Here is a 24,158-nt window from a genome sequence, read left to right as displayed (position 1 = left end):
GTCTTACTAATGCCTGAGGGATCAGTTAATTAAGAACCAAAGACAGGAAGGAAGTGAAAATAATACTCGTTTCCTTAATGTAGCTTATTTAAAAAAATAAAAATAAATCTAGGAAAACCTTGGCCAGGAAATCACTGGAACTTATCTGTCCATGAGAGCAAAATAATGTAAAAGGAATGGAGAGAGAGGTTGATTAGAAAGTAAAAGTACCTTCAATAATTTTATGCAAAATTATACAATTGGAAGGTGATATAGTTGACACATTGATACTAAGTGGAGAGGAGAAGGCACTGGGAGGGAATTGAATTATTGTACAGGGACTATGAAGAGTTTGTACATAGGAAGAGTAGAAATAAAATAAAATGTAATAACATGAAGTGCAACGTATTCTGCTTGGAAAAAACTTCAGATACTACCATAAAGCAGCAGAGGAGCCAGAGTTTCTTGGATTTGCCAAAGAAAACAAGAAAAGGTGATAAGTTGTATTGATACAATGCAGTTCTGATGTATATGGGGCATGCAGTTCTTGTTAAGAGTATTGAAATTTGAGTGTCAATATGCAATGAACTGATAAATTATTTAGCAGCAAGTGTATTGGTTTTATTTGTATCTCCAAGATGCTGCTAGTGGAAAATGAGCCAGAAATACTTGCATAAAAGATCTGCCTGGATGAGTAGAGCAAAAAGGTCCTTTTTGGTGGGGTATTAAAAGGTATTGTCTTAGTTTGGCAAGTGAAAGATATGCTGGAAAGGCAATTTTGTTTTTGTTTCTCCATATCTGCACATCAGAAACTAAAAAAGTATTGCTGCTCAGGGATTATGCTAAAATAAGGAGAAAAGATTAAAAAGTTGCTCCATTGTCAATATAAACTGAAAATTAGAAGGAAATGTGGAACAACAAGGTAATTCATTTCTGGAATAACATTTCAAGCAAGATAGGAATCTTGTTAGAATTTTGTAAGTTTACAGCAGAATAAATTGATGTAAGACTTGTCTGCTCTGGGTTGTAGTTCAGTAGATATTTTCATCTAAGTAAATTTGCTACTCTTGCATGGTATAATGTATTAAATATACCCTCAGTTTCTTACTTTTGTTTCTTAAGCATATGGAGTTCTTTGTTTTGAATTTTAAAAAGAAGATTCTGATTTTGATGGGTTGTTTGAAGCTTGTTTCCTGGCCTGTGATAAAGGAAAACTAAATGTACTGTCCAGTTTACAGAACGCTTGTGTAGTTACCTTGAGTTTGGGGTTATCAGGCATGAAGGTCTAGTTGAGTCTTCCTAGTCCTTTATTTCTTTCCTGTTGCTGTAATTTGAAGCCTGTGGGTTCTTTGCAGGGCTCTAGTGACCCCACAATTTTGGAAAGACTCACAAAACATGTTAATTGCTTATCGACTTAGGAACTCTTGTCTCTTGGTGCTAATGTAAATTTTAAGTAAAATTTTAACTTAAAGAATGATATCGTCTCTGGTGAGAGGAACCTTTCTCTAAATCAAGACCTAAGCATGTATTTATAGATAATCTTTTCTTATTGTATTGTAAACTCTTGAAGCAAAATTGAGTAATGTAATTTTTGTAAAGGCTGGATGAGTCCAGTTTTGTTAAACATCATAAGGTTAATTAAACATCTTTAAAAATATAAATAGTAAGAACGAGCATTCTAATTGTGACATATGAAATATAAGAAAATTTAAAGGGTTACTTAAACAAAGCAGTCATTTAATGAACATTAATAATGTTACTTTAGGATTGTTTCACAAATGTTGCTGTATTTTCATATGCTGGAATATGTAGTCCAAACTGGTGGTTCCTGGCAGTGTGCTAAGGCGTACAGTCTGTTACATCTGTTGATACCAAGTTTATCTGTGAATTCTAGATTATTGTGGTAGTTTGAAGAATTATGTTAATTTTCAGTGTATGGTTATGTAGTGGAAAAAATACATTGTATTTTATTCTCTTTCCGCTCCCAATGGAAAGATGAATGATATGAGATCAGCATTGTGAGTTAAATCATAGAATACAGAGGTTAGAGGAGGCCCTTTTCTGCACTGTCATTTTTAGTGGAACTGCAAGGCATGATTTTAGGATTTGATCCCTACTTAATGTTTAGTGCCTTCACTGTTTTGCTTGTTTAAGTAGCAAGGTGGTACGTAGGTTTACTGTTCCAAAAGGACCTCTCGCGTTATTTTCAGTTACAACTTCATTTTCTTTGACTGGTTAAGTCTTTTTTGACTATAACTTTAGAATTGTTATTATTTCAAAATCTTAAAATGTTTTTTATACTTGGCCAGTTCTTCAAAAACTGTTGTAAAGGAACTCTTATCTTTTGAAGGAGAAAAGGGCTAGATTAAGGTCTTCTCAGATTACAGAAAAGTCTAGTTTCTATATTATAGAAAATAGTCTTTAGTCTAGTTTTTTGTATTTAAAAACCTATGTGTTGTGTTATGTGTTCAGAAGGGTATATATATATATATATACTTTGTTTGAACCAGGTAAAAATGTCCAAATTTTACTTGAAAATACTTGGTACTTGAACTTCCATAGAAAAATTTTGTTTTGCTTTGGTTTTGGTATTAAATAGAAATATGTTGGGTTGTCTTTTTAAGCATATGTTTTGTTCTCTTCATACAAAAAAGCAAAAAAAACTCTAGCGAAAAGTTTTCTAAAATATTGACTCTAAGTAAAAAAGTAAGTTCAGGAGAATAAGTAGTATTAGTCAATGTATTGCATCTCAGTGACAAATGCATGGTAGTTTTATATACTCTACGTTTTGAAGTAATAAATTTTTTTGAAAATGCATTCACAGCTAGAACTCTTCAAAAAGGATGTTGAATCTCTTCAAGAAGAACTGATGAGTGTGTCATCAATGGATACATCACAAATCAGCTTGTATGAATACTTTCATATCTCTCCAATTAAGGTATACGTTTTTCACAGTACAGCCTCTATTTGTTCTCTATTTGTTCTGTTATGAAGTCAGTTTGATTTAAGTCAGGATTATAAATGTCTTATCTCAATTTTTAAATCATCTAAAAGTTTATAAAGATAGAAATATAATACTTCTATTAACCATCCATGTTATTTCTCAATCTCATTTTTATCCTGAAGTTACACTTAAGCTTTTCTCTCAGTACGGGTGGAGAAGATAGTAACAAAGAAGAAAGAAAGAATGAATTGATACCACTTCAGTCTTTGAATCTCCTGCTGAAGAGTATAGGGGCCACCCTCACAGATGTACAAGATGTTGTCTTTAAGTAGGTTGAAAATATGATTTTAAAGATTACTTCCAAAGATTAAACCAATATTACATATGTTGGATTTTATTTTGCTTGGCATAAGGGCTTACTTTTTTCTTTTTTTTTTTTTTTTTTTTAGGTTGGCGTTCTTTGAGCTCAGCTATCACTTCTGTACTACGCAGCAGCTCCAATCAGCTGTTGTAAGACATTATTCAAAACAGGTTGGAATAAGTAAATTTCAATATTTCAGTAAATTTATATTTTGAAGGTGATACTGTGCACTTTGGTTCAAGGAAAATAAATAAAATTCAGCCTTGTATGTTTGTACGAATGTTAAATGTATAAACACATAAAAACAATTACTCAGTAGTTGGATTCTATTGCTTTTATTTTGGGAGTAAGTACCATTTCCAAATTATGAGTAGAGGAAAAGTGCGGCAAGGATAACAAAACTTGCTGGAATCAATAGTGTAAGTGAACACAGGCAGCTCTGAGAGAGCAGAATTGGCATCAGAATATTAATGCATTTTCTTGGACATTAGTAGTACATGAATTATGATCCCTCTTTGGATATCTGTTGTTCTCTGACCCTTCTGTTTCTCAGACTGAAAATTTGTAATCTCTTCGGAGATGCACAACCTTTTTTTATAAATTGAATCACACTTCATATAGATGTAGTTATAATGTTTTGCAGTCACAATCAACAAAATTTTCTCAGCATACACAAACAGACCAAATTTTGTCCTGTAGTATGAGAGATATCTAGGTAATGTGCTTGCTTTGTAAAATCTCAAGAACGTTAATGTCAGTTATTTGTGAAATGCTTGTAAGAAGTAATGTTTGTTTGACTGACTTAATATGATTTACTCAATGTAAGATCCTTTTTAATACAACTACTTCTACTTTTCCAAATAACTGAGTTTTTTATATTAAACTCATGTTACTTTAACTTTTTTTTTAATCTGGGTATACTACACTGTTTGCCTTTGTTTTAGTGTAATTTATAAAATATTCTTACTAATAACTGTTTTTATTTTAGGCTATTAAACAGATGTATGTTCTTATACTTGGCCTTGATGTCTTGGGTAATCCATTTGGATTCATAAGAGGCTTGTCTGAAGGAGTAGAAGCATTCTTCTATGAACCTTACCAGGTAAAAACCTCTACTGCCTTCTTATGAAATGTATCACAAGTAATTAGGTATAAATGATACTGAAAATGTGGATATATTAATACATTTTTTGGTTTTAAATTTAGATTTAGAATTGAAAACTGAAAGTCCCAGGAAAAGTCCCTGGAAAACTCAAGTGAGATAAAAAGCAGAGAGTAGGCCTTTTAACTTAATTCACAAAAGACTGTTCCTTAGCGTTCTTAGTTTAAAATAAATCATCTTTTTTTCCATTTGCCTTAAAATAAGCAGACTTCAGGGAATGAATTAGTATTCGAAAACAGTCTTTCTCTCACAGGTGCTCTCATGGACACTTTCGTACTTTCTCACTCGGTCTTGCAGTCTTCTTCTCTTTCTTATATGTAAATTCCAGTACAAGATTTAAAAATGTGTAATGTATACTATTTGAAGCTTAACATAAGTGCATCCTTTTTTTTTTTTCTTAGGGAGCAATCCAGGGTCCTGAAGAATTTATAGAAGGAATGGCACTCGGACTCAAAGCACTAGTGGGGGGAGCTGTTGGTAAGTTTTAGTGTTATCATGGCAGTATACTTCATAGTAAACAGTATAGGTATTTTTAAATTGTATTGGCACTTTACTTTGTTTTGTTTAACAATAGGTGGATTAGCTGGTGCTGCATCAAGAATCACTGGTGCTATGGCAAAAGGAGTAGCTGCGATAACTATGGATGAGGATTACCAGCAGAAAAGGAGAGAAGCCATGAATAAACAGCCTACTGGTCTGAGAGAGGGGATCACTCGTGGTGGAAAAGGATTAGTTTCTGTAAGGAGAAAAAAAATTATAGAAAGATTAATGAATTTTATGCAAGCAAGAGTAACAAATATGGAGGCTGTCATAGTCACCAGAGTTTTTACTTTTTATTTTAATTCTGATTTTTGAAATGTATGGCCACAATTGAGCGATAGATTTAAAGAAAAATACATGATGGTAGAAGGTAGGAACTGTGAAGCAGGTGCCTCTAATTCTGTTAACTTGTGTTGCATTTTAGAATACTCCAGCACATGTACTTCGAGTCTATTCGCCAATAAAGTAGTAAGAAAAATGTAAAAAAAAATGAAAAATATAATCTGAAAGCATACTTGTAACATCTCTTTTGTTTCTCTTGGTAGGGTTTTGTCAGTGGCATAACAGGAATAGTTACAAAACCAATAAGAGGTAAGTTTAGGTCTTCTGATGCATTAACTATTCATATGATGGTAAATTCTTGATATTTGATGAGACATTACAAATCTGAGTTATAAGACTTTTTATTAAGATTTTATATTCCTACTGACTTTTAGTTTAAACATTGTTTACATGAGCTTTGTGTGGAGGAGACTATGTAGTTGCATATCAAATAAGATATTGGAATTAAGTTTGCTAAGATTGTAAGAAAAACCTCAGTGTTTTATAATGATTTGCTGCATTTAATCCTTTTAGGAGCTCAGAAAGAAGGAGCAGCTGGTTTTTTCAAAGGTGTTGGAAAAGGCTTAGTGGGAGCAGTAGCTAGGCCTACTGGAGGAATCATAGACATGGCAAGCAGCACGTTTCAGGGTATTAAAAAGTAAGTAAAATGAGTTTGAAGAATGACATATGGCATGAAACGGACATTAGTACGTTGTGTCTTTGTATCGCTTCTGTATCAGTGTTTCCAGATCTTTCGACTTTGTCATTAATGCAGATGAGCTAGAAAAAAATATTATCCATATTGTTATTTATATAATAAATAAGTGGCTTTTTAAAAATACATAGTTGGTAGCATTTAAAAAACACAACATCAAATCTCAGGTATTTCTAGCTTTACCAAAGAAAACAGTTTAAAGCCTGAGAGATCAGAATTCCTTCAGTTGCTGATTTTTTTTTTCCCTTTTACTGTAAATATACAGTAAAAAAAGGACTTTTCAACTGCATCAGTAGGTACTTTTTATATTATTACTATGTGACATGAGTTCCAAGAATACCAGATAATGCCAGGATCTGTCCTGGTTGTTCAGAATGAGAACTGTGTTAAGACTGCATATTGAATACTGTGATAGTCTCACTTTAATAAACCCGTTGCTGTAGATTATCTCATGCTGTAATGTATAAAGAAGTAGGAGAAATTGTTTTGAGAGGGCATTTACTAGCATCGTCTGAATACAGCTGTTTAATGGCCCTGTTCTTCTTAGCTGGACCACTTTTGCTACCATAAGATTGCCAGTCTCTTTTGTGTTCCACTTTAACTTCTTTAGCAGAGAAATGCAAGAAAAATACCAGAGCAGAAGCTTTGCAGGGCACAGATGTCTTAAATTTTGAAGTTTTGAAGTACAATACGTAGACACTAAGTATTGCAGGCGTGTGTCGCTGTATGCCATCTAATTTTCTAATAACCATTCTCTGAAATAGATTTCTGAGTAAAATCTATTGCTGTTTCATAGAATATCTACTCAACGTCTCTCCATATGCAAAAGTACATATGTAGACAACAACAGTTGCTGTACTAGTACTTGAATTTAGTTTGTATTTAAAATAATTTGGAGCCTTTTCTAAATATTGTAGCTGCATAGAGATATTATTAACACATACATTAATTTTGCTGATTTTCAGAGTTACAGATTCATCAGAAGATGTGATAAGCCTGCGCCCACCTCGCTTCTTTGGTGAAGATGGAGTTATTAGACCTTACAGATTAAGAGATGGAACCGGAAGTCAAATGTTACAGGTGAAGAAAATGAAAGATGATTTGACATACATTTTAACTCATCCTACGTTGTAACAAATATTTTACAGACCTTCCCATTTCTTAATTCCTTACCATCCCCTACCTAGTAGTCAAGAAGTTTCATTTAATTTCTTAGGCTTATGACCACTTTGGTGATTTAGTTTCTGTGATACAGCTTTTGAGAATGACACCGTAATTTATACTAGTTTATCTGTAGGGGTTTGTGCAAGATACAGAGCATTTTGAAAGAAGAAACAGGTTTGTATGTGTAATAAAAAAGATTAGTCTTTAATTTTTATTAGTTTTGATAAATAGTGATGATAAATACGAAGATACTTTTTCCAGTAATTTTATAATACGCGTTTTAACCAGTGACTTTTAATCTCAATTTAATGCAAAATAGCATTTTTAAACACACTTAAAATAGCTGTACTTATGTCATACTGCAGCCATTGAAAGAACGTAAATAATTTTGAAGTGGAATACTGTTTGCATGAAGAACATGCTAAGCAACAGTTATTCTTAAATAATTCAGCTGCCATTTAAGCAAATGTGACTCAGATAACAGTTGAAATTATTTCTGCTTTGATATGCAGTTTACAAAGTGTCTTTTTTTTCTGTTAGTAGTAAAACTGCATTTTAGAAATATTCAAACATAAGAAATAAAGTAGTAATTAGTGATTACATGAATGTAAACGGAATTTTTTAAATATGCATTGAAGGATTCACAGTGTGCCAGGGAAATGTTGGAGAAGTCGTACAGAAATTACCTTTTTGGAGAAATAGATAAGAGTGAATTCTGAAGTAACCTTTGGAGAGGATCTTTAGACTATTTTGAGAGTTGCTCCAGCATTTTGTTTCACGTCAAGTTCCAAGTTGGTTGTTTCTGTTTCTTCTGCATTTCATTAGCGTATCTTTTGTTTTCTGGTAGAAGAGGATTGTCCTGTTTGGGGTATCTCAGCTATGTTCGCCATACCATTCACTGGTGATCTGGTTCAGCAGACTGTGAAAGTTCTTTGATAATAAATAGTATGCCTCTGCCTGCCTCTACCTCTAATGAGGTAGCTTTAACCGTGCTCTCCAGTTTAAAGCCAGTGTCACAAACCAGTGTTACCTTAACTAGAGCATAGTTAGAAGCTACTACCGATGAATAGCATAAACTTATTGCTAATCTTTCTCCTCTTTTTAATAAGAAAATGAATTTCAAAACATCCCCTTTTCTGTTTTAAGTGTTCCGCTAAAAAAAATGCTAGCGAGACAACAGTGCCAGCTCTAATATGCAGACTTCTCTAATGACTTTGCATTGCTTTTGCTTCTTAGATTTGTATGTGTGCATTTTGTTCTTTTCCAGAGAAACCTTTAAAACATTCTGCAATCTAATATGTAATTCTAACTTTTCTCTGTTACATGGTTCAGTACAGTATCACCACCTTCCATTATCCAATTTATAAAAGCATAAAGGCATTGCCTTATGTAATGAATGTCATATTTTGTGATGGCAGCCACCATTTGAAAGTAGCTACAGTTGAAAAACTGTATGTTTCATATTAGTTTTCAGTAACGATGATTCTAAGGCAGAACTACTCTTGTAGAGATGTTTGAAATATCCGAACAGGGTTGTAATTCTCCCTGTAGACAGTCAAATCGGAAAATAATGAATTGCATAATTTTTTTCAAAAATTAATTTCTGATAATAGTGTGTTTGATGTCTTAACCTTCTTTTATCCTCAAGTGTACTAATGTTTTTGGTTCTCAGTGTTTCTGGTTCTAATGACATTTCTTTGTTTTGCACGAGACTCAGTGTATCACGTGTTCCCTATCTGAAGCAGTTTGAATAGCATAATATATTCTTATGGGGGAAAAAAAAGATTATTTTCCCTTTTGTATTATTGCAATGCATACAGGTCTGGTGACTGGCCCCACTGCAGTCACTGTGTTGTAGCATTTCCAATGAATTACTGGATTAGATTGGAATAACACTTCTTTTAGTGATTTAGAGATTGTATATGCTGGATAAAGGAAATAGGATATAGGTGATTCTGAGTGCTCATACCGTGTCCTAAACTAGGGTGTCACTTCAGAATTTATTTTCTGGGGTTTTAGTTTGCTTTAGTTAACAAATGTGCCAGACAAACTAATACTCTAAACTAATACTTCTGCTTTCTTCTTCCCTTACCATGCTTTCAGAAAAGACAGGCCTACAGGGAATGGACTAAGACTCACAATAGTAGTGATGATGATGACAGTTAGGATAATACGGACTGTAACAGGATATACATGGCCTTTGTCACGTTCTTTTGACCTTTAAGTATTAAATGTTGCTGCTATAATTCCCACTGAGAAATTGGGGTTGTCTGATACTAAATCTTATTTTTAAAACTGTGCAAAAAAAAATGTGTGGAAATAAACTGTATGATGATGAATGCTAGGGAAAGGAGCAAAGAATATAATAAAAATAGTCTTATAGATAAAACTGGACATTAGGTGAAAATAGTATTGAATAATATAAAAAAAATAGTAATACAGTGACTTAGTTTATTTCCAGATATGTTTCTATCAAGTGTATTTAATGGTTTTGCATTTATATGTGTTTAAGAGGTTTTAATTATGATCGGCCAGATGAAATGCTTTTAAATGTGTTTAGTAAAACTTTACTGAGTTGTACAGTCATTATTGGTGTTAAAATGCTGTTTGACTGTTTTATTTCATATTTCAAAAGTATTTTGTCTGCTTTTATTTTTAACAATAAACATGTCTAAAGTATATCTAAAATGGATTCATCTGTTCTGTTCCAAATTTGTTTATCGTGTTTTCTGGAACTAGATTTTTTAAAAACACTAAATGGCCTGTGAAAGTATTTAACATAACCCTTTGATTTTTCATTTACCATTTGTTTTACTGTAATTTTTAAGTACTTATTTTGGGTATCCTTTGGAATACTTAGATGTGTGAAATAACTGTTTATTTAGTTATTTTTGATTGTGACCGTAAATTTTTAGTTCTTAAATCAATATTTTTGTTTTCATAGCAACAAAAAAAAAGTTAAAAATCCACCCCAGAACTAAACCCTATGTAAAATCATGGACAGCTGGAGAAAATACCAGTACTTCTACAAGGCTGTGTGTAGTAAAACACATGTAACATGCTGAAGTATTTAGTTTCTTATTTACCTATACACAGGGAGGGGGGGAAGAAACAGTACTGAACCACTATAATTCTGTTTTGTAAATTTTACAATATAGCTTTACAAGTTACTTGTTTCTTTAAAAATTGTTTTATTCTCTATTCAGTGGAATGTTTGCACAGTTTTTTCAGTCTTTTTTGTGGTTTGTTGCTGAATTTAGATTTAGTGTTGCGTCTTAAAGATGTCTTGCAATACATACTTATACTACTTACTGTAGTAAGAATTAACTATTCTGCCAACATCTGAAGAATTAGAGTTGCTCTAAAGCAACAAGAGCTTATAAAATATTTGCTTATTTACCAAAGGTGATGTCATGTCCTTCATTTTCTATTATCTACCAGTTATCAAAATTCTAAGGTGGGAAAAACATTAAAATCCTTAAGTGCATATTCTGGCTCTGTGCCTTCAAAAGCTGCTGTACAGTCTGATCTCTTGGGTAATGAGCCAAGGAATGTGTGCCTGTAATCTCCCAAATCAAAGAGGGGACAAACTCAACTTGAGAGCTTGTTTTAGCTGAAACTCCTGGTGCTTAAGATGGCCACACATCATGTATTGCTACTTATTTTGTAATACTGTAATCTCAAAAGGATGTCTAGGTGAAGGAGATGAAAGACACTCTTGCGATGTGTTACTGCCTGAAACATTGTGGAAGGGATTTTGAATATTTCAGATACAAATGGATTTCAGGTATTTCTTTGAAGAATGTAGGAAATTATCTTAAACTTCAGTCCTGATAAAGGACTCGTCATCCCTAAAAGTTGAGGAAGTTGTTAGGTACAACTTTATGGAAAGATTACTGCTGCATTTTAACTTCACTGGGTTTTGGGAACTTTGAATATGTTACCGAACGTTTTCTTTTTTCTTTTTGGCTTTTTAGTACAATTTCTCTTTTATCCTATAAAATTTTGTTTTTCTTCTGTAGTGACCTGTCTTACAAGACAATGCATGTCAATTTAATAACAAACAGATTTTTCCTCATTCTAAAACAGCTTTAGAAAGAAATGTAATAGTTTTTGACTGAAGAAGCATCCCTGCAAAAATAAGAATTGATTTCTAGAAACAATACTTTTTTTTTTTTTTTATCAAATTGACCTAATGTTTTAAGTTTTTTAACTTATAATTCTACAAGTCATTACAGAATGTGGACGTAAAATTTAGCATGAGTGGTAGTACTGCTGGGTCAGGTATCACTAATTCACATTTCACTGCAATATATCTAAAAAGACTTCTTTCTTTACTCAGTAGATAAAACGGTTGTAGAATGCTAACTAAAAAAAAAATAAATAAAAAAACAGTAAAAAACTCTGCCAGTATACTTGGCAAATGTGATTATATACTTTACAGTATTTGGTCTCTTTCATGGTGTATAGTTCTATTTTTGAAGTTTTTATGTTAATAAAAAATGTAGTCATTTTTTACAAATATTTTATTTGTTTCTGTCTTGAGCTTAGCTTCCTCTGAATGTACATGGGAAAAAGAAATCATTTGGATTTAGGATAACAAAAAATTGAAGCACCTGGGATATTAGGATTTTATTTCTCTCTAACTCATGGAACCAAAACCTGTGAAAAGTATAATAGCTAACTAGCTGGAACTAATGCTCTTCAAGTCAGCAAAAACACACACACACAAAAATTTTTAAAATTGGACATTATTTTGTTTAGGGATTTAAAGTAACCGAAAAATATACCGAAAAATATAGACCATATTTTCAAATGCCTTTTTTCTTCCCCCTTCAGTTTAATGTATTTTAATGTTTTAACTTTTGGCTGCACAATTTTTTTTCCCCAATTTTTCACTCGTGAATTGAAGTCCAGTTCTGTTACTGAAAACCCCAGGATTAAGTGCCATCCTTTCAGCTCAGGTTGCCAAGATTGCTGCTGCATAACAAGTTGATGATTCAGCTTTTCCCAAGTATTTAGTTTTACTCCTTTACTGACTTGTATAATGGTAACTTGAATTTATATGCTTCCTCCTTGCTGAGGTGAAGAATTGGCTATGCTCTTCCGGTACATCCCTTTTGACCAGGTTTCTTTGGTCTTTTTGATTTCTCAAGAGGCTCTAGATTTAAGTCAGTGCACAGGGATACTATAGATAGTTTCTAGGATCATTTAGTGGGCTGTTTATATCTTTGTTGTTATTGGTCATCTACAGAAGCTATAGACCTGCCAGAGACTAAAGCTGAACGATAGGCTAGTCTTGTGCTGATGAGCCTGTCATTAATGCTTGCACCATGAAATCAGTGGAGTTCTCTGTGTCACAACCCAGTGCCTACCCAAAACCAAAATAAATTCAAAACCTTTTTCTCTTTTTAGCTTGCCTTTATTGTGTCTGAGTTTGTGAGGACTCTTTTACAGTGTTGTATAAAGTTGCTGCCCAACTTTGCCGCAGTGGATGTAAGCTGGTAGGGAAGACAATCCTTCAAAGCCTTGCTTCAATACTGTGTCCTACTGTGTTGGAGGTGTTTGGCTTTCAGTTCAGTGAACCTTTTTAGGTCATGAGATAAGCTTCAGATCAGGTGGCAGAATGTTGAAATGGGTTGAACAGACCCTCGTTTAGTTTTCAAACGTCAGTCTGCCAGGAGGAACATCTGAGGAGTTGGAAAAGTGTGTCATACTCCTCCTTTCCCTCCTTCCCTCACACTCCCTTGGGCTTGGCTTCAAATCAAAACATAAATGTCCATATTGCGAATTAGTCTGAAACAGAGGTTTAATTTCAGGGAGAAATTCTTTCTAAAGTTCAAAGTAACTTCCTTTTTATTCAGTAGTGTCCTGATTCTTACCAGGCATCCAGTCATGCACGGTACCTGGCTTGCTGCTCCCTTAATTGAGTCACAGCTCTCATTATCCACCCTCCTTTGGAATACCTGTTGTGTCTAGGTTAAAGGAAAGAGCAGGATCCTTACCACTGAAATGTGCAACATTTGAACATAGCCATTGCCCATCCCTAAATAGAAGACTTGTATTTATTTACAGGAAGCTGGCTGAGACTAGCTAACACCAGTTGTTTTTAGAAGAACATGGAAGCTTATGTGACTTGGTTTAATTTTAGCTTGTTTGTGATTGAAGCATAAATGCTAATACATGGTGAAGAAGCAAGAAAAAACTTAGTGTCCTAGGCAAAGCATACACCAGCTTGTTTGCTGACAGAGAACACAAAAGAAAACTGAAATATTTTCCTGTTTCCCTGCTGATACAGTAATCACTTCAGATGCTACAAATCTAAGAACTTCGTATTGGCAAGAAAGCACAAAGAACATCAATGTGATCATCATAATGAAAGTGTAGATCGGTGCGGCTTCTCCATTTAGCTCATCAAATGGATTCTCTTGGTATCCAGATTAAAAATTGACCCAGATAATTCTGCCAGTCAGCATAGGCAAATTATATTTCTGTTGGAAAAGAAACTGTGTTCTGAAAGAAAGCTGCTGTCCTGATTTTTACTGCCCTGCATGCTTAGATTGAAATGTTGACCTTGACCACAAATTTCTGTTGATTTGAACAAAACCACGTTGATTTCAGAGTTGCTGTTCAGCATCTCTGAATGGGATCTTGAATTCAGGCACTAACACATCATGGACAAAAGCTTTACTTTTTGTAGAATGACATTGCACATTAGGATAACTGGAATGAGGAAGTAGGCAATAAAGGATTAGGGTTAGTTCTTATTAATAAAGGATCAGGAGAGAATTTGGCATGGCAGAAAAAGGAATGTTCTACATGTTATTTTTTTTTTTCTTTATCTAACATTTTTTCCCCTTTTCACACACATTCAAGCTAGATCTAACAAGTGACCTGGGTACTGCTTAGAATTATTAAATGTTTCTGTGAGGAAGCTTGGCTATGTTATTATACGAGGTTAGCCTGCTGAAAGTAGCAATTCTACAGCTTTTGAAGAAGTCACCCTATATTTTGAGCTGAAACGTACATTCAATATTGGAGATTCTAACAACAACAGTGAGTTGCCTTCATTACCATACGTTTGGACAGTAATCAGTTCATAATTAAATACACTGGCAATCTAAAATCCAACTGAAAACTTCAAGTTAACCTGAACATCTAGAGAGAAGAGTAGCAGATTTATAATCACTTATAAAGTAGTAATGATCTTTACAGTACTTTTTATTTTATGCCATCTCAGTTGAGATGAGTTCAAGAAACTACCAAACATGCCGGCTTTTGCATCACACATAATACTAGTATTTTTTTGAACTATAACCAGAAGGATCATAGATACTAAATTTTGTCTCCATTACTTAAACTCTGCTGTGTTTCATTTCTAACTTTATCAAAGGCCTCTGTGCTTGCTCCTTAGTAAATTAAGATCATGTGGTGTTATTAGGAGTCTTTCCAAATGCAGAGATGCCACTTTAAAGAAACTGAGCATGTTTGCGTATCTGTCTCTGCACAAATGATCACATCTACTGTTAGATTATTGCAGTGACATCTAAGCATTTGTACTCCAGGTAAGAATAATTTGCAAAGGAGAGGATTTGTGCTTCAATTACTTCACATTTTACAGCTGCTGGAGTGCCTTTTTTCAATAGACTTATTCAATTTCCATGTCTAGTCAATGAACCGCAACATATAATAAAGTAATCAGGTTATTAAACCTTTTTTAATTTGAAATACAGAAGCTGTGTGTTAAAAATTAGTATTTGTTTTCTCACAGTGGTGAAACTAATATTGAACAAACAATGATTGATTGGTGTTAACTTTCATAGTTTTGTATCACCAAACAGTGGTCCCAAGTTACTGCCTTTCTTCAATTAATAGCCACATACTGTAAAACTTAAAACCCTTATTTATGCATCTGTATTGAGGGATCAATTATGTATCCTTTTATGCTTGTGTAAGGCACTTTGGTAGCAGAGCACGGTAGTGATCTTGCTGTAAGAATTGTCAGCAGTAAATTGGGGTATCCCACTATGATGTATTTTCTAATGAATAGGTGCGAGTCTAATGCTAAGAGGGATAAAGATTGTAAATGAAGGGTAAAAAAATCTAAAGGCAGAAAATTTAGAAGTAGTTACTACTCAGCATTGGCATAGATACAAGTGTTACCTTTGGAAGCAGACTGTGCAGCCTCTTCCTGTGCTTTATTTCATGGTGAGTGTCTGTTGTCTACAAAACTACAGAACGCAGATAACTTGAGTTTATGATCTTTGACTCAGAGCTAACAATGAGGAGTAGTTAGGTCAGTGCACACCACATCCTAATAATATCTTTGTGCTGCGCAAATCACTTTTTTGTGTATCTTAGTAGAATGAAATACTTTTTGTGGAATCTGGTGGACGTTTAAATAGCTTTTATTTAGGATTGCAACCTGTGTGATAGTTAAGTACTGTACTTCCGTAATAATTTTCATAATTCTCAATTCATTATCAATAAACTGAGTAAGTTACAGTGGAGTGACAGGACTTATTGAAAATTAACTAGCGAGCTAATGAAAAGACAGAAAGAGGTAACCCTGCTCTCTTAAGTCCCACTTAAGGGTATTAACTTTTGTATTGAGAGGCTTACTTCAGTGCTATGCAAAGCATAAGAAAGTTATCTTCTTTGATGCAGGAGAAAGACTAGAGATCCTCTCCATCCTAATAAGGCTGAATTGCTAAATGCTTCTCCCCTGTAATTGCTTCTAACAGAAGAGAGATACTGGTCATACTTTGCAATATTTATAATGTGTTTGGTCAGTAAGAGAAATTGCTGGCATTGTCACAGAGTCTTGCAGATTAAATGCAACAATTTGTTACCCGTGCTGAACCTCCCTTGCTCTTTCCACACGTTTATTTCTGTAAGTTCCTGTCAGCCTTCTCCTCCCTTTCCCTGTCTTTCTTGCTTGATCGTTAACACTTAATATGCATCAGGACATAGAACTTAGGCCAGTTGCCTGGTATCTGGGTCAGCTATCCTGTCCATGCTGTCTGTCCGTATGACCTCCTCTGTCTTCTGACCAGCCAACATATGTTTGCTGGAATGTTGTAGAGGCTACCTTGAGAGAGGATTTTTTGGTTACTTAGGAAGTAAGAGCTTGTACCTAAATGTGAGAGGCAGGGAGAGACTCAAATCGGAGGTATGGCAAGCCCTAGACAAAGCTTGAATAAGTAGTTTCCAAAAATAAGAAAAATAATAATCGTTTTCCAAGCCCGTAACTCCTCATTTCGTACACCATTCTTCTTGCTGTATTCATCCTGCCCCTAATACTAGCTCTTGCAGAAAGAAGTTAAGCAGTGACTTCTGTATGTAGGCACATGATCAATAGCTGTGATTTTGTGGCCCAGCTTTCGGGAGAGAGAAATAATCTGAATTTTCTGAGAGCTTTCTGGAAAACTCTCCTTTGCCAACCTGTTACTCAAATGTTCTTGCATTTTAGTCACTTAAGAATCAGCATCTTTGAGGGAAGGTACCATTTAAAAAAAAAATCTGTTTGGGCAAGTGGAGTTATCCATGCTTTGAAGTTGTCAGATATACCTAATTAAACATCTTTATCATTTTACAGTGGTGATGAATACTCATTAAATGGTTTTGCCGTTTTAACTGCATTGAGAACTGACCTATGTGTTTTTAAATATTGGCATACATATCTGAAGCAATATGCTTGTAGTTAAGGGTTTCTTGAATCATACTGGTTTAAACTAATCTATTTTTGCTTCCAGTTTCTAACAGATAGGAAGTATGCAAGCAGTCATGTTGCTATTCCTACCTAAGATGCAGCAATCTTAATTCAATTACTAATTTAATCAGTCATTGCTCAGAAAGTCAGAAATCCAATGGTTGCCAAGTCATGTTAAAGTTACGGGGCCTCTGTTTTTAAAAATGATTCATCTGCTGTCATCAGTATTTAAAATTTATTGCCCATTAAAGAATATTCTGCTACAATATTCACAGCAAAAGATTAAGTAAGGTCAGGGGGAAACAAAAGAATATGGAGAAATGCAAAGCATTACCTCAAATGCATTATTAGGTCCCACTGTCTACATGATAGTGTGTTCTTGTATATAGTTAAGTATATTGTTTATTCCCAGAGGTAATTACTCCAACATTTTGGAGGTGGCTCGACATAAATTAGGAAATTAATCTTTACTTCTTCTATTGTCTCAGAACTGTATTAGTCAGAAGTTCAGTGTGTACTAGAAATTTGTACAAAACTGAGTCCTGAAATGTTTGAGAAATTATGCTGTTCCTTGCCAGTTTTGGTTAGGATTGATTCTTATTTGCGTAGCTGCTCTAACAGCAACCAGATAATTCTACGTAATTATGAACATTAGCTGTCACAGATCTGTTAGTCATACTCTGACTTCATGAAAGTAGCCTTTTATTTAAAAGTATGCGCTAGGTGCTTTGTTATAATTTATACTTTTGGAGGATATAAACATTTCAAGCACAAAATTAGTACATGAATTTATACTAGCATATTCAAAGCTATAAAATGTTATCTCTTTTAGAAAATTGAAAACGGAAGATTTGCAAAACTCAGATATATTGCACATGCTATGGTCAACAGTACAGATCTGTTAATGGTAACAAAAAGGTAAACAGCTTTGACTGAATAATAAGCACTTAAAACTATCAAAATTTGTATGCCTTGATAATTGTTGATCAGTAACTGCGCTTTGACATGTCTGTCATTATGTGTGTAGATAAAAGGATGGAGAAAGCATGCTTAGTGTGCTGTTAATAATCTTGTTCAACAGCGGCATTGTTCAGCACCAGGGTATGCTATTTTGAGTGTCATAGTAATTTCTCTATTTAAAATGAGAAAAGGAATGTTGGTTTTGTGATTTCTTTTGCTGACAAAGATTTGTCATAAATCTGGTTAGGCTGAAATCAGTGGAACTGTGGGATTCACTTATAAAATGGCATATTGAAGGAAAAAAGGATAATGGAGGAACATAGTTAATAATGTTTAATAGTGGAGTAAAAAGTATCCTTCTCAAATGAAACGTGTGTACAACTTTTTGTAGAAATACAGCCAGAAGTAGTGTTACAGTTTTGCTCTGAAACACAGTATGTTAAATAAGTTAGAGGAAGGTGCAAAATTCACTCAAGTATGCTGTATGGTTATAGATCATTAGATGAGAAATATTTTGGAACAAGGAATGACTTCACTAGAGCTAGGGTAACTTGATAACTTTTAAGGATTTTTACATTAATTTTCAAATTATTAATTTTATTTTCTGGTGCCTAGTGGTGTGTTATTTGTGACAAAAGGGACATTTGGACAGCTGACATGTGAATGGCAATACACTTATGATGAATTTACCAAAGAACCATTCATCGTCGATGGCAGAAGATTACGCATTGAAGCCAAGGTATGTTAACATAATCATGTTTTGTTTCCTTTTTGTGTTACTGTTTATAAAATTGAACTTTGAGTTCCTGATCTCTCTCGTTTTGAATTCTTGATCTCTCTTCTAGTTGAGATGCATTCAGAGAAGGGAGTTGAAATTTGGCATGGGCAAACTCTCTCAGATAACTAGCTTCTGTCTGTTCTAAGCAAAATGGTGCCTTGATGTTTGCAGATGAATTTATTCCTTGAGCTCTGGGAATTTTTTTGTTGGTATGCACCAGTTTATGGTGTATTCGTAGCTTGGAAAATGGTGATACAACAAAACTCTCTCAGAAGATTGCAGATTATTTTTATTACATACTCTGGCACTATGGAAATATGCCAATATGTGTGCTTCTCCCTTGTTGCTATCCCAAAGATTCAAATATATCAGAGCAATACATTTGCATGTGCTATGCTTCAAGGTTTTTTTTTCATTTGCTAGTAATCAAATTATTGAAAAGTATAATAAATATTAATGGCTTCATAAAAACCATAATGACATATGCTTATCCTTTTCAATGCAAGTTGAAGAATTTTGCTCTCAGTTGCAATTTTTCCTTTAAAAAGTCCCCAAACTTACTTTCCCTTGTAAACTGGCAAAGAAATTATGGAGAAAGATGACCACTGATAACTGAGCGTACTTACAGAGGCAAAGTTCCTTAAAAAAAATTATCTTAAATTCTTTTTGAGATGGTAACTGAATTTAATTTTGCTCAATAAATTTACGTCCAGTGTTTTGTTTTGTTTCTGTTTTTAATAAGCTTCATGTGTGTAATTACACATCTTGGTTGTCAGGACAGTCTTAACAGTGTTCAAAGTCATTCAGTTTTTCACTCAGATTATTTGTTTCTATTGCAGAGAGCATGAAAGGCAGAGCCATATTGGTTTGGAATCCTCCAAACTGGATTTCTGACTGCAAGTGAACTTTTACAGGATGAAATAATTCTTAGAGTTTCTGCCATTTCAGACAATGCTGAATAACATATCCATCTTTACCCCTACACAGCAGTCATTTCAGAGTCCATTCACATGTCTGCAGTGTGCTCCTTACTGAAATCTATGGTTGAAAACTGTATATTGCAAAGCACTACTTATGTTCTATTTCTGAAGCCTAAGTTGCTATTTTCACTACCTAAGATCACTACTTGCAAGTCAGTATTGGTGGAATGTCCACCCAGATAACTACTCAAAGGAGAATGAAAAGTTACAGCCTTAGGGAGTACTGGATTTTGTTACCCCTCATACTCCATTATCTGCCTTCCATTCCTACACACTTTTATAGTCTGGTCTCTAGGGACTCCATGGTAAAAAGGGAAGTTTGTTATTGCTGGAGCGTTCCACACCACTGCGCGTTCATGCAGAAAATGAAGTTTCTCGGGGTGTGTGCATGCGAGATGAACATACTCAGATTAGTGTAATGGGTACACGTGGCTGGCTGAACCATATAGCTGCCTCAATGGTAAATAACTTAGTCATAAAGTTTGAAGAAACTAACTTCAATTTTGAATTACTGTCTGTTTTTTAGGAACGAGTCAAGTCTGTGTTCCATGCCAAAGAATTTGGAAAAATTATTAATTTTAAAAGTCCAGAGGATGCTAAGGTAAAGTCAAAATACTATTACAATACTATTTCAATTACTGTGCTAAATTTGGCTTAAAAAGTGAAACAAATATTCTTAACCTGAAGCTACCATGTATATTTAAAATTCTTTATTTGCACACAGCAGTTACACAGATGGAAATGGCGATGATCTCTTCAGTACTGAATTTCAAAAATACTCAATTCCAACACCACAGTTTTTCTTACATAAATCTTTGGAATTATAAATGTCTGTCAAATGGCTGATTTAGCAGTAATGCTAACAAAAGCTAAATAATCAAGCATGTGAACTAAAATAGCGTGTTTTAATAGAACAAACAATATTTGTAAATTACTCCTAGTTTTATTCTGGGGGGATGGGAGGGATGCCATTCCTCTGTTCCTCAAAATATGGTTTTGGTTGAAGAATGAAGAAAATCCCTAATAGAAACACAAATAGTTTATTTGATGTATGATATTACTACTATTATTATATACATATTCTCTATGATCCCTTCTTTTTGATCACTAGAGCAGAGAGTAGGAGCAGTCCAGGTCTGCTACCAGAACTATGAGGTAGCCGGGTTATGAAAGTTCTGCCTTGTTTTTATTAGCGTAGCTAGTCATTTTCTGAAACAATAAATTAGTCTTTGCACCAGTGTGATATGGTACCCTGGGATCACGCTTTGAAACAGTCTGTGAAAGTTGCATCCTGTCATTAGTTTAGGTTGCTTTTGCACCTTCTCATCAGTTTAAGTTGCTTTTGTCTTCTTGAGTGTAGTTTCACTCAGCAGAGGTTAGATACTGTTTGACTCTTACCTCAAAATGCATTACAAATGCTGTCAAGGTATTTGAGGGTCCCATGCTGAATTTTTCTTGTCTGTACTCTTTGGAGATACTGAGCTCCTGTTTTGTTTGGTTTTTTTTTTTTTTTTTTTCTTTTTGGCTGTGGTGGGGCAGGGGTGGCATTGAGGTCCCGTAGTCTGTGTGGGAAGGGAATCCCATCTATGCCCCAGCTAAATCAGGAACAATTCCAAAAATCAAATTAGTGCATCATATTATGTATGCCGTAAGTCTTAAGCAAGGAAAAGAAAGCTGAAAAAGTTGTGTGCACTTTTCACAAAAATGTTGGTTTGCGTATTTTCCTAGAAAGGCCCATGAATATCACAAAAGCAATAGGAATGCAAATATGAGAGGAAAGTTCACTGTCAGGCAGGCTTGGTAAGGAATGTGGTTTTATCTTAGAGAAGGAATATTTTAACAAATTCATTCAAAAATTGTCATCAGGGCCTTAGGGGCTATCCTACAGGAAATAAGTCTTTGAGAGTCGTCTTCGGGGATGTTTAGCCTGCAGCTCACTTCTGCAAATGTGACACTTGGTGCTTGTGTATACAGAGAGACAACACTGAGGGAAGTGTTAGAGGCACAGTGAAAACGACACTTGTAGCCTTTGCAGTAAAAAGGCCAAGAGGTCATTTTCAGTGACACTGCTTTGTGAACATTGTGTCAGTCTAGTGGACACTACAAGGTTGTTCCATCTGTGAGAAGTGCCATATTATGATGTGAATAGTAGTATCTTGAACAGACAATTCTTCTTTCAAACCTTCAGCATCCTGGTAAACAGAAGCTCTGGTTTCCTTGAGGCGGTGAGCTTGTGATGGGGAGGAGGGAATCCTAAAGATCTGTAACATAGAACCTGATCCAGTAACAAAATCTGATTTGTAATAATCTACTCAACTTCCTTGCAAGCATTATGCAGCTTTCTCATGGCAATCTGTATAACTTCATCTACTACCTTAGATTTCCATGTCACTGCCCCTTTCCCCTCTCCCCCCCTTTCTTTTTTTTTTTTTTTTTTAAGACTCTTTGGAAACTGATTTCCCTCCCATGTTCAGTATATGAGTGAACTTGAAATTCCTGTAAAGAAACCAAATAAAGTTACAGAAAGCTTCTTTCTAAATAGCTGTATTAACACGTTGCAGGAACCTATTCTTGTCCTCTGTCTTCTCTTATCCTTGCTTCTCTATTGTCATCTGTGATTAGTCTAGAGTTGTAGACTAATTATTAGTCTAAATCATTAATAATGATGTAGGTGAAATGATGATGTCATAATTTTTTTAAAATATTCATTGAAACACAAACCAGGCAACTGAATTATCAACCTAGCCAGTTTCATTAGCTGTGGTATTCAGTGTTGGATGTTGGCACTTAAATGCCTCCATTTTCATGTAAGAAAATCCAGGGTTTCTAATCTACAGTAGAATTTTGAGCACTGTGTTAAAGAATCCATTAGGAAGAGAGCAGGTAGTGAAGTGTCTGGCCAGATCAATCTAATTTTCAGCTGCTTTTTGTGTTTTTTCACAAGGAAACATTTTTATTTTTTCCTTTTCCTTCACACAGTGGATCCTTTCTAAACTGGAAGAAGTGAGAGAGAATCAGCCAAAATTGTAATGAATGGAGAAGCACCAAGATACGAAGAACACTGAACAGCCACCTTTTAATTCCTGTTTAACAAGCAGAACTATTTGAATATTAGCAACAAAAGCAAAAAACAGAAGGGAAGGAAGATTTATGAAATTGTTTACTATGGTCACAACAGTCTATGGCTATATCACAAAAATAGATGGCGTTAAGTTAAAAAAACCAAACCCTAGCAATCAAAAGAATTCTGCCAAGTTTTGGCTTGTTTTCTTTGTTTTTTTTAACATGAGAATTCCAGATTTAATTTTTTATAAATACTGTGTGAAAAGAAATTGTTTTACCATTACTTTTGATATTGAAAGTGAATTCTGGAATAATTCTTATGATACTATTCAGAGCAAATCTTTCAGTTTTGATTTGATTCTGAAAATTAATACTTGGTTTCTGTCTTAGATTTCATATGACTTGAGGCTGTATTGAAATTCAAATTTCTTTATCAAGGGAAATGTTAACTTAATAATCACTAGTCTTACAACTCAAATTCTATGAAGGAGGGTACTGACCAGAGATGTCTAATTTAGATGATCACAGGAGTGGCTGCTTAGTTAACAATACTATTTTCTTTTTGTATATGAATGGACCAGGTCATGATGAATTTACAGTACAGTATCACTTTTAGTGTGAACTTTTTTTTACATTCTACTCAAGGAAATGTCGCAGCACCTCTATCAATATTCACAGAAAATATAACAGTTTACAAAAATGTGTAATGGGGAGAATTAATATATCTCTGCACTAAAAATAGTAATTAAAGCCTTTTATTTTAAATAAAAGTTATTAACCGTCTTGCAACTTAAGGAGTCTATGGGGTTATAAGTGCACTGTTGCATACCAAAAATAAATGCCTTGGATTACACAGTATTGTGTCTTAAGTAAGTGACTAATAAAGTCAAATTTATATTAAATAATAAATATAGTATTTCACAGTTGCTTGTATCAACTTTTCTTACCCAATGAAACTTTTTTGTTTCATATCCAGACAGCAGAACTTTAACAGGGAGAACTTGAATGTGTGCAATTCTGCTTATTTCTTAGCTTTAGTAGTCATAGTATTGTTGAATGGCTGTTTACTGCAGTTGATGTAAAAAGTAGAGGAAACAGTACAGTGTTACATGAAGGTTTCCATAAATTCCCATATCAGAGTCTTCAAAATATCTGCTACAGGTACTAAGTACCTGCTGCCAAAATATTATTTCCAAACAATTGTTTGGAATTTTTATAGCTACAGGATATAATTCTGACATTGCTGGTGGTGCTTGAGATATCCAAATTGTTGCATCATTGTAAAATCTAAAATGACTAGCATGCTAACCTACAATTACAGTTCTTTAATTTACTGAAAGTCTTGTCTTTGGTGTTGAATAACCATATAGTAGGTTACAAAAATGTGTGTAATTTTTTTTTCCCCGTAAATTGAAACAAAAGATTATAAGAGGATTCCAAACTATGACATTGACTGTGTTGCTCCACTTGTTTGTACAC

The 24,158-nt window shown here is 34.2% G+C and overlaps 1 protein-coding gene across 1 annotated transcript in view; it reads left to right on the top strand.

Annotated features, from left to right (window-relative positions):
- VPS13A (vacuolar protein sorting 13 homolog A) overlaps positions 1 to 23,933 on the top strand; it is a 108,284-nt gene extending 84,351 nt beyond the window's left edge. Inside the window, exons 60-72 of the mRNA XM_082497960.1 lie at positions 2,804 to 2,917; positions 3,106 to 3,251; positions 3,373 to 3,454; positions 4,273 to 4,386; positions 4,848 to 4,923; positions 5,021 to 5,184; positions 5,532 to 5,577; positions 5,842 to 5,965; positions 6,988 to 7,102; positions 17,731 to 17,816; positions 18,474 to 18,597; positions 20,143 to 20,217; positions 22,596 to 23,933. Of these exons, the coding sequence (XP_082354086.1) occupies positions 2,804 to 2,917; positions 3,106 to 3,251; positions 3,373 to 3,454; positions 4,273 to 4,386; positions 4,848 to 4,923; positions 5,021 to 5,184; positions 5,532 to 5,577; positions 5,842 to 5,965; positions 6,988 to 7,102; positions 17,731 to 17,816; positions 18,474 to 18,597; positions 20,143 to 20,217; positions 22,596 to 22,646 (1,317 nt within the window). The 3' untranslated portion in view covers positions 22,647 to 23,933. The remainder of the gene's footprint in view (positions 1 to 2,803; positions 2,918 to 3,105; positions 3,252 to 3,372; positions 3,455 to 4,272; positions 4,387 to 4,847; positions 4,924 to 5,020; positions 5,185 to 5,531; positions 5,578 to 5,841; positions 5,966 to 6,987; positions 7,103 to 17,730; positions 17,817 to 18,473; positions 18,598 to 20,142; positions 20,218 to 22,595) is intronic.
- The last annotated feature ends 225 nt before the right edge of the window (positions 23,934 to 24,158 follow it).

This window comes from Vanellus vanellus (assembly GCF_965231255.1).
Source record: "Vanellus vanellus genome assembly, chromosome: Z".
NCBI classification, from domain to species: domain Eukaryota; kingdom Metazoa; phylum Chordata; class Aves; order Charadriiformes; family Charadriidae; genus Vanellus; species Vanellus vanellus.
The sequence above is the reverse complement of the archived record's forward strand: the minus strand, read 5'-3'. Positions and strand labels throughout refer to the sequence as shown.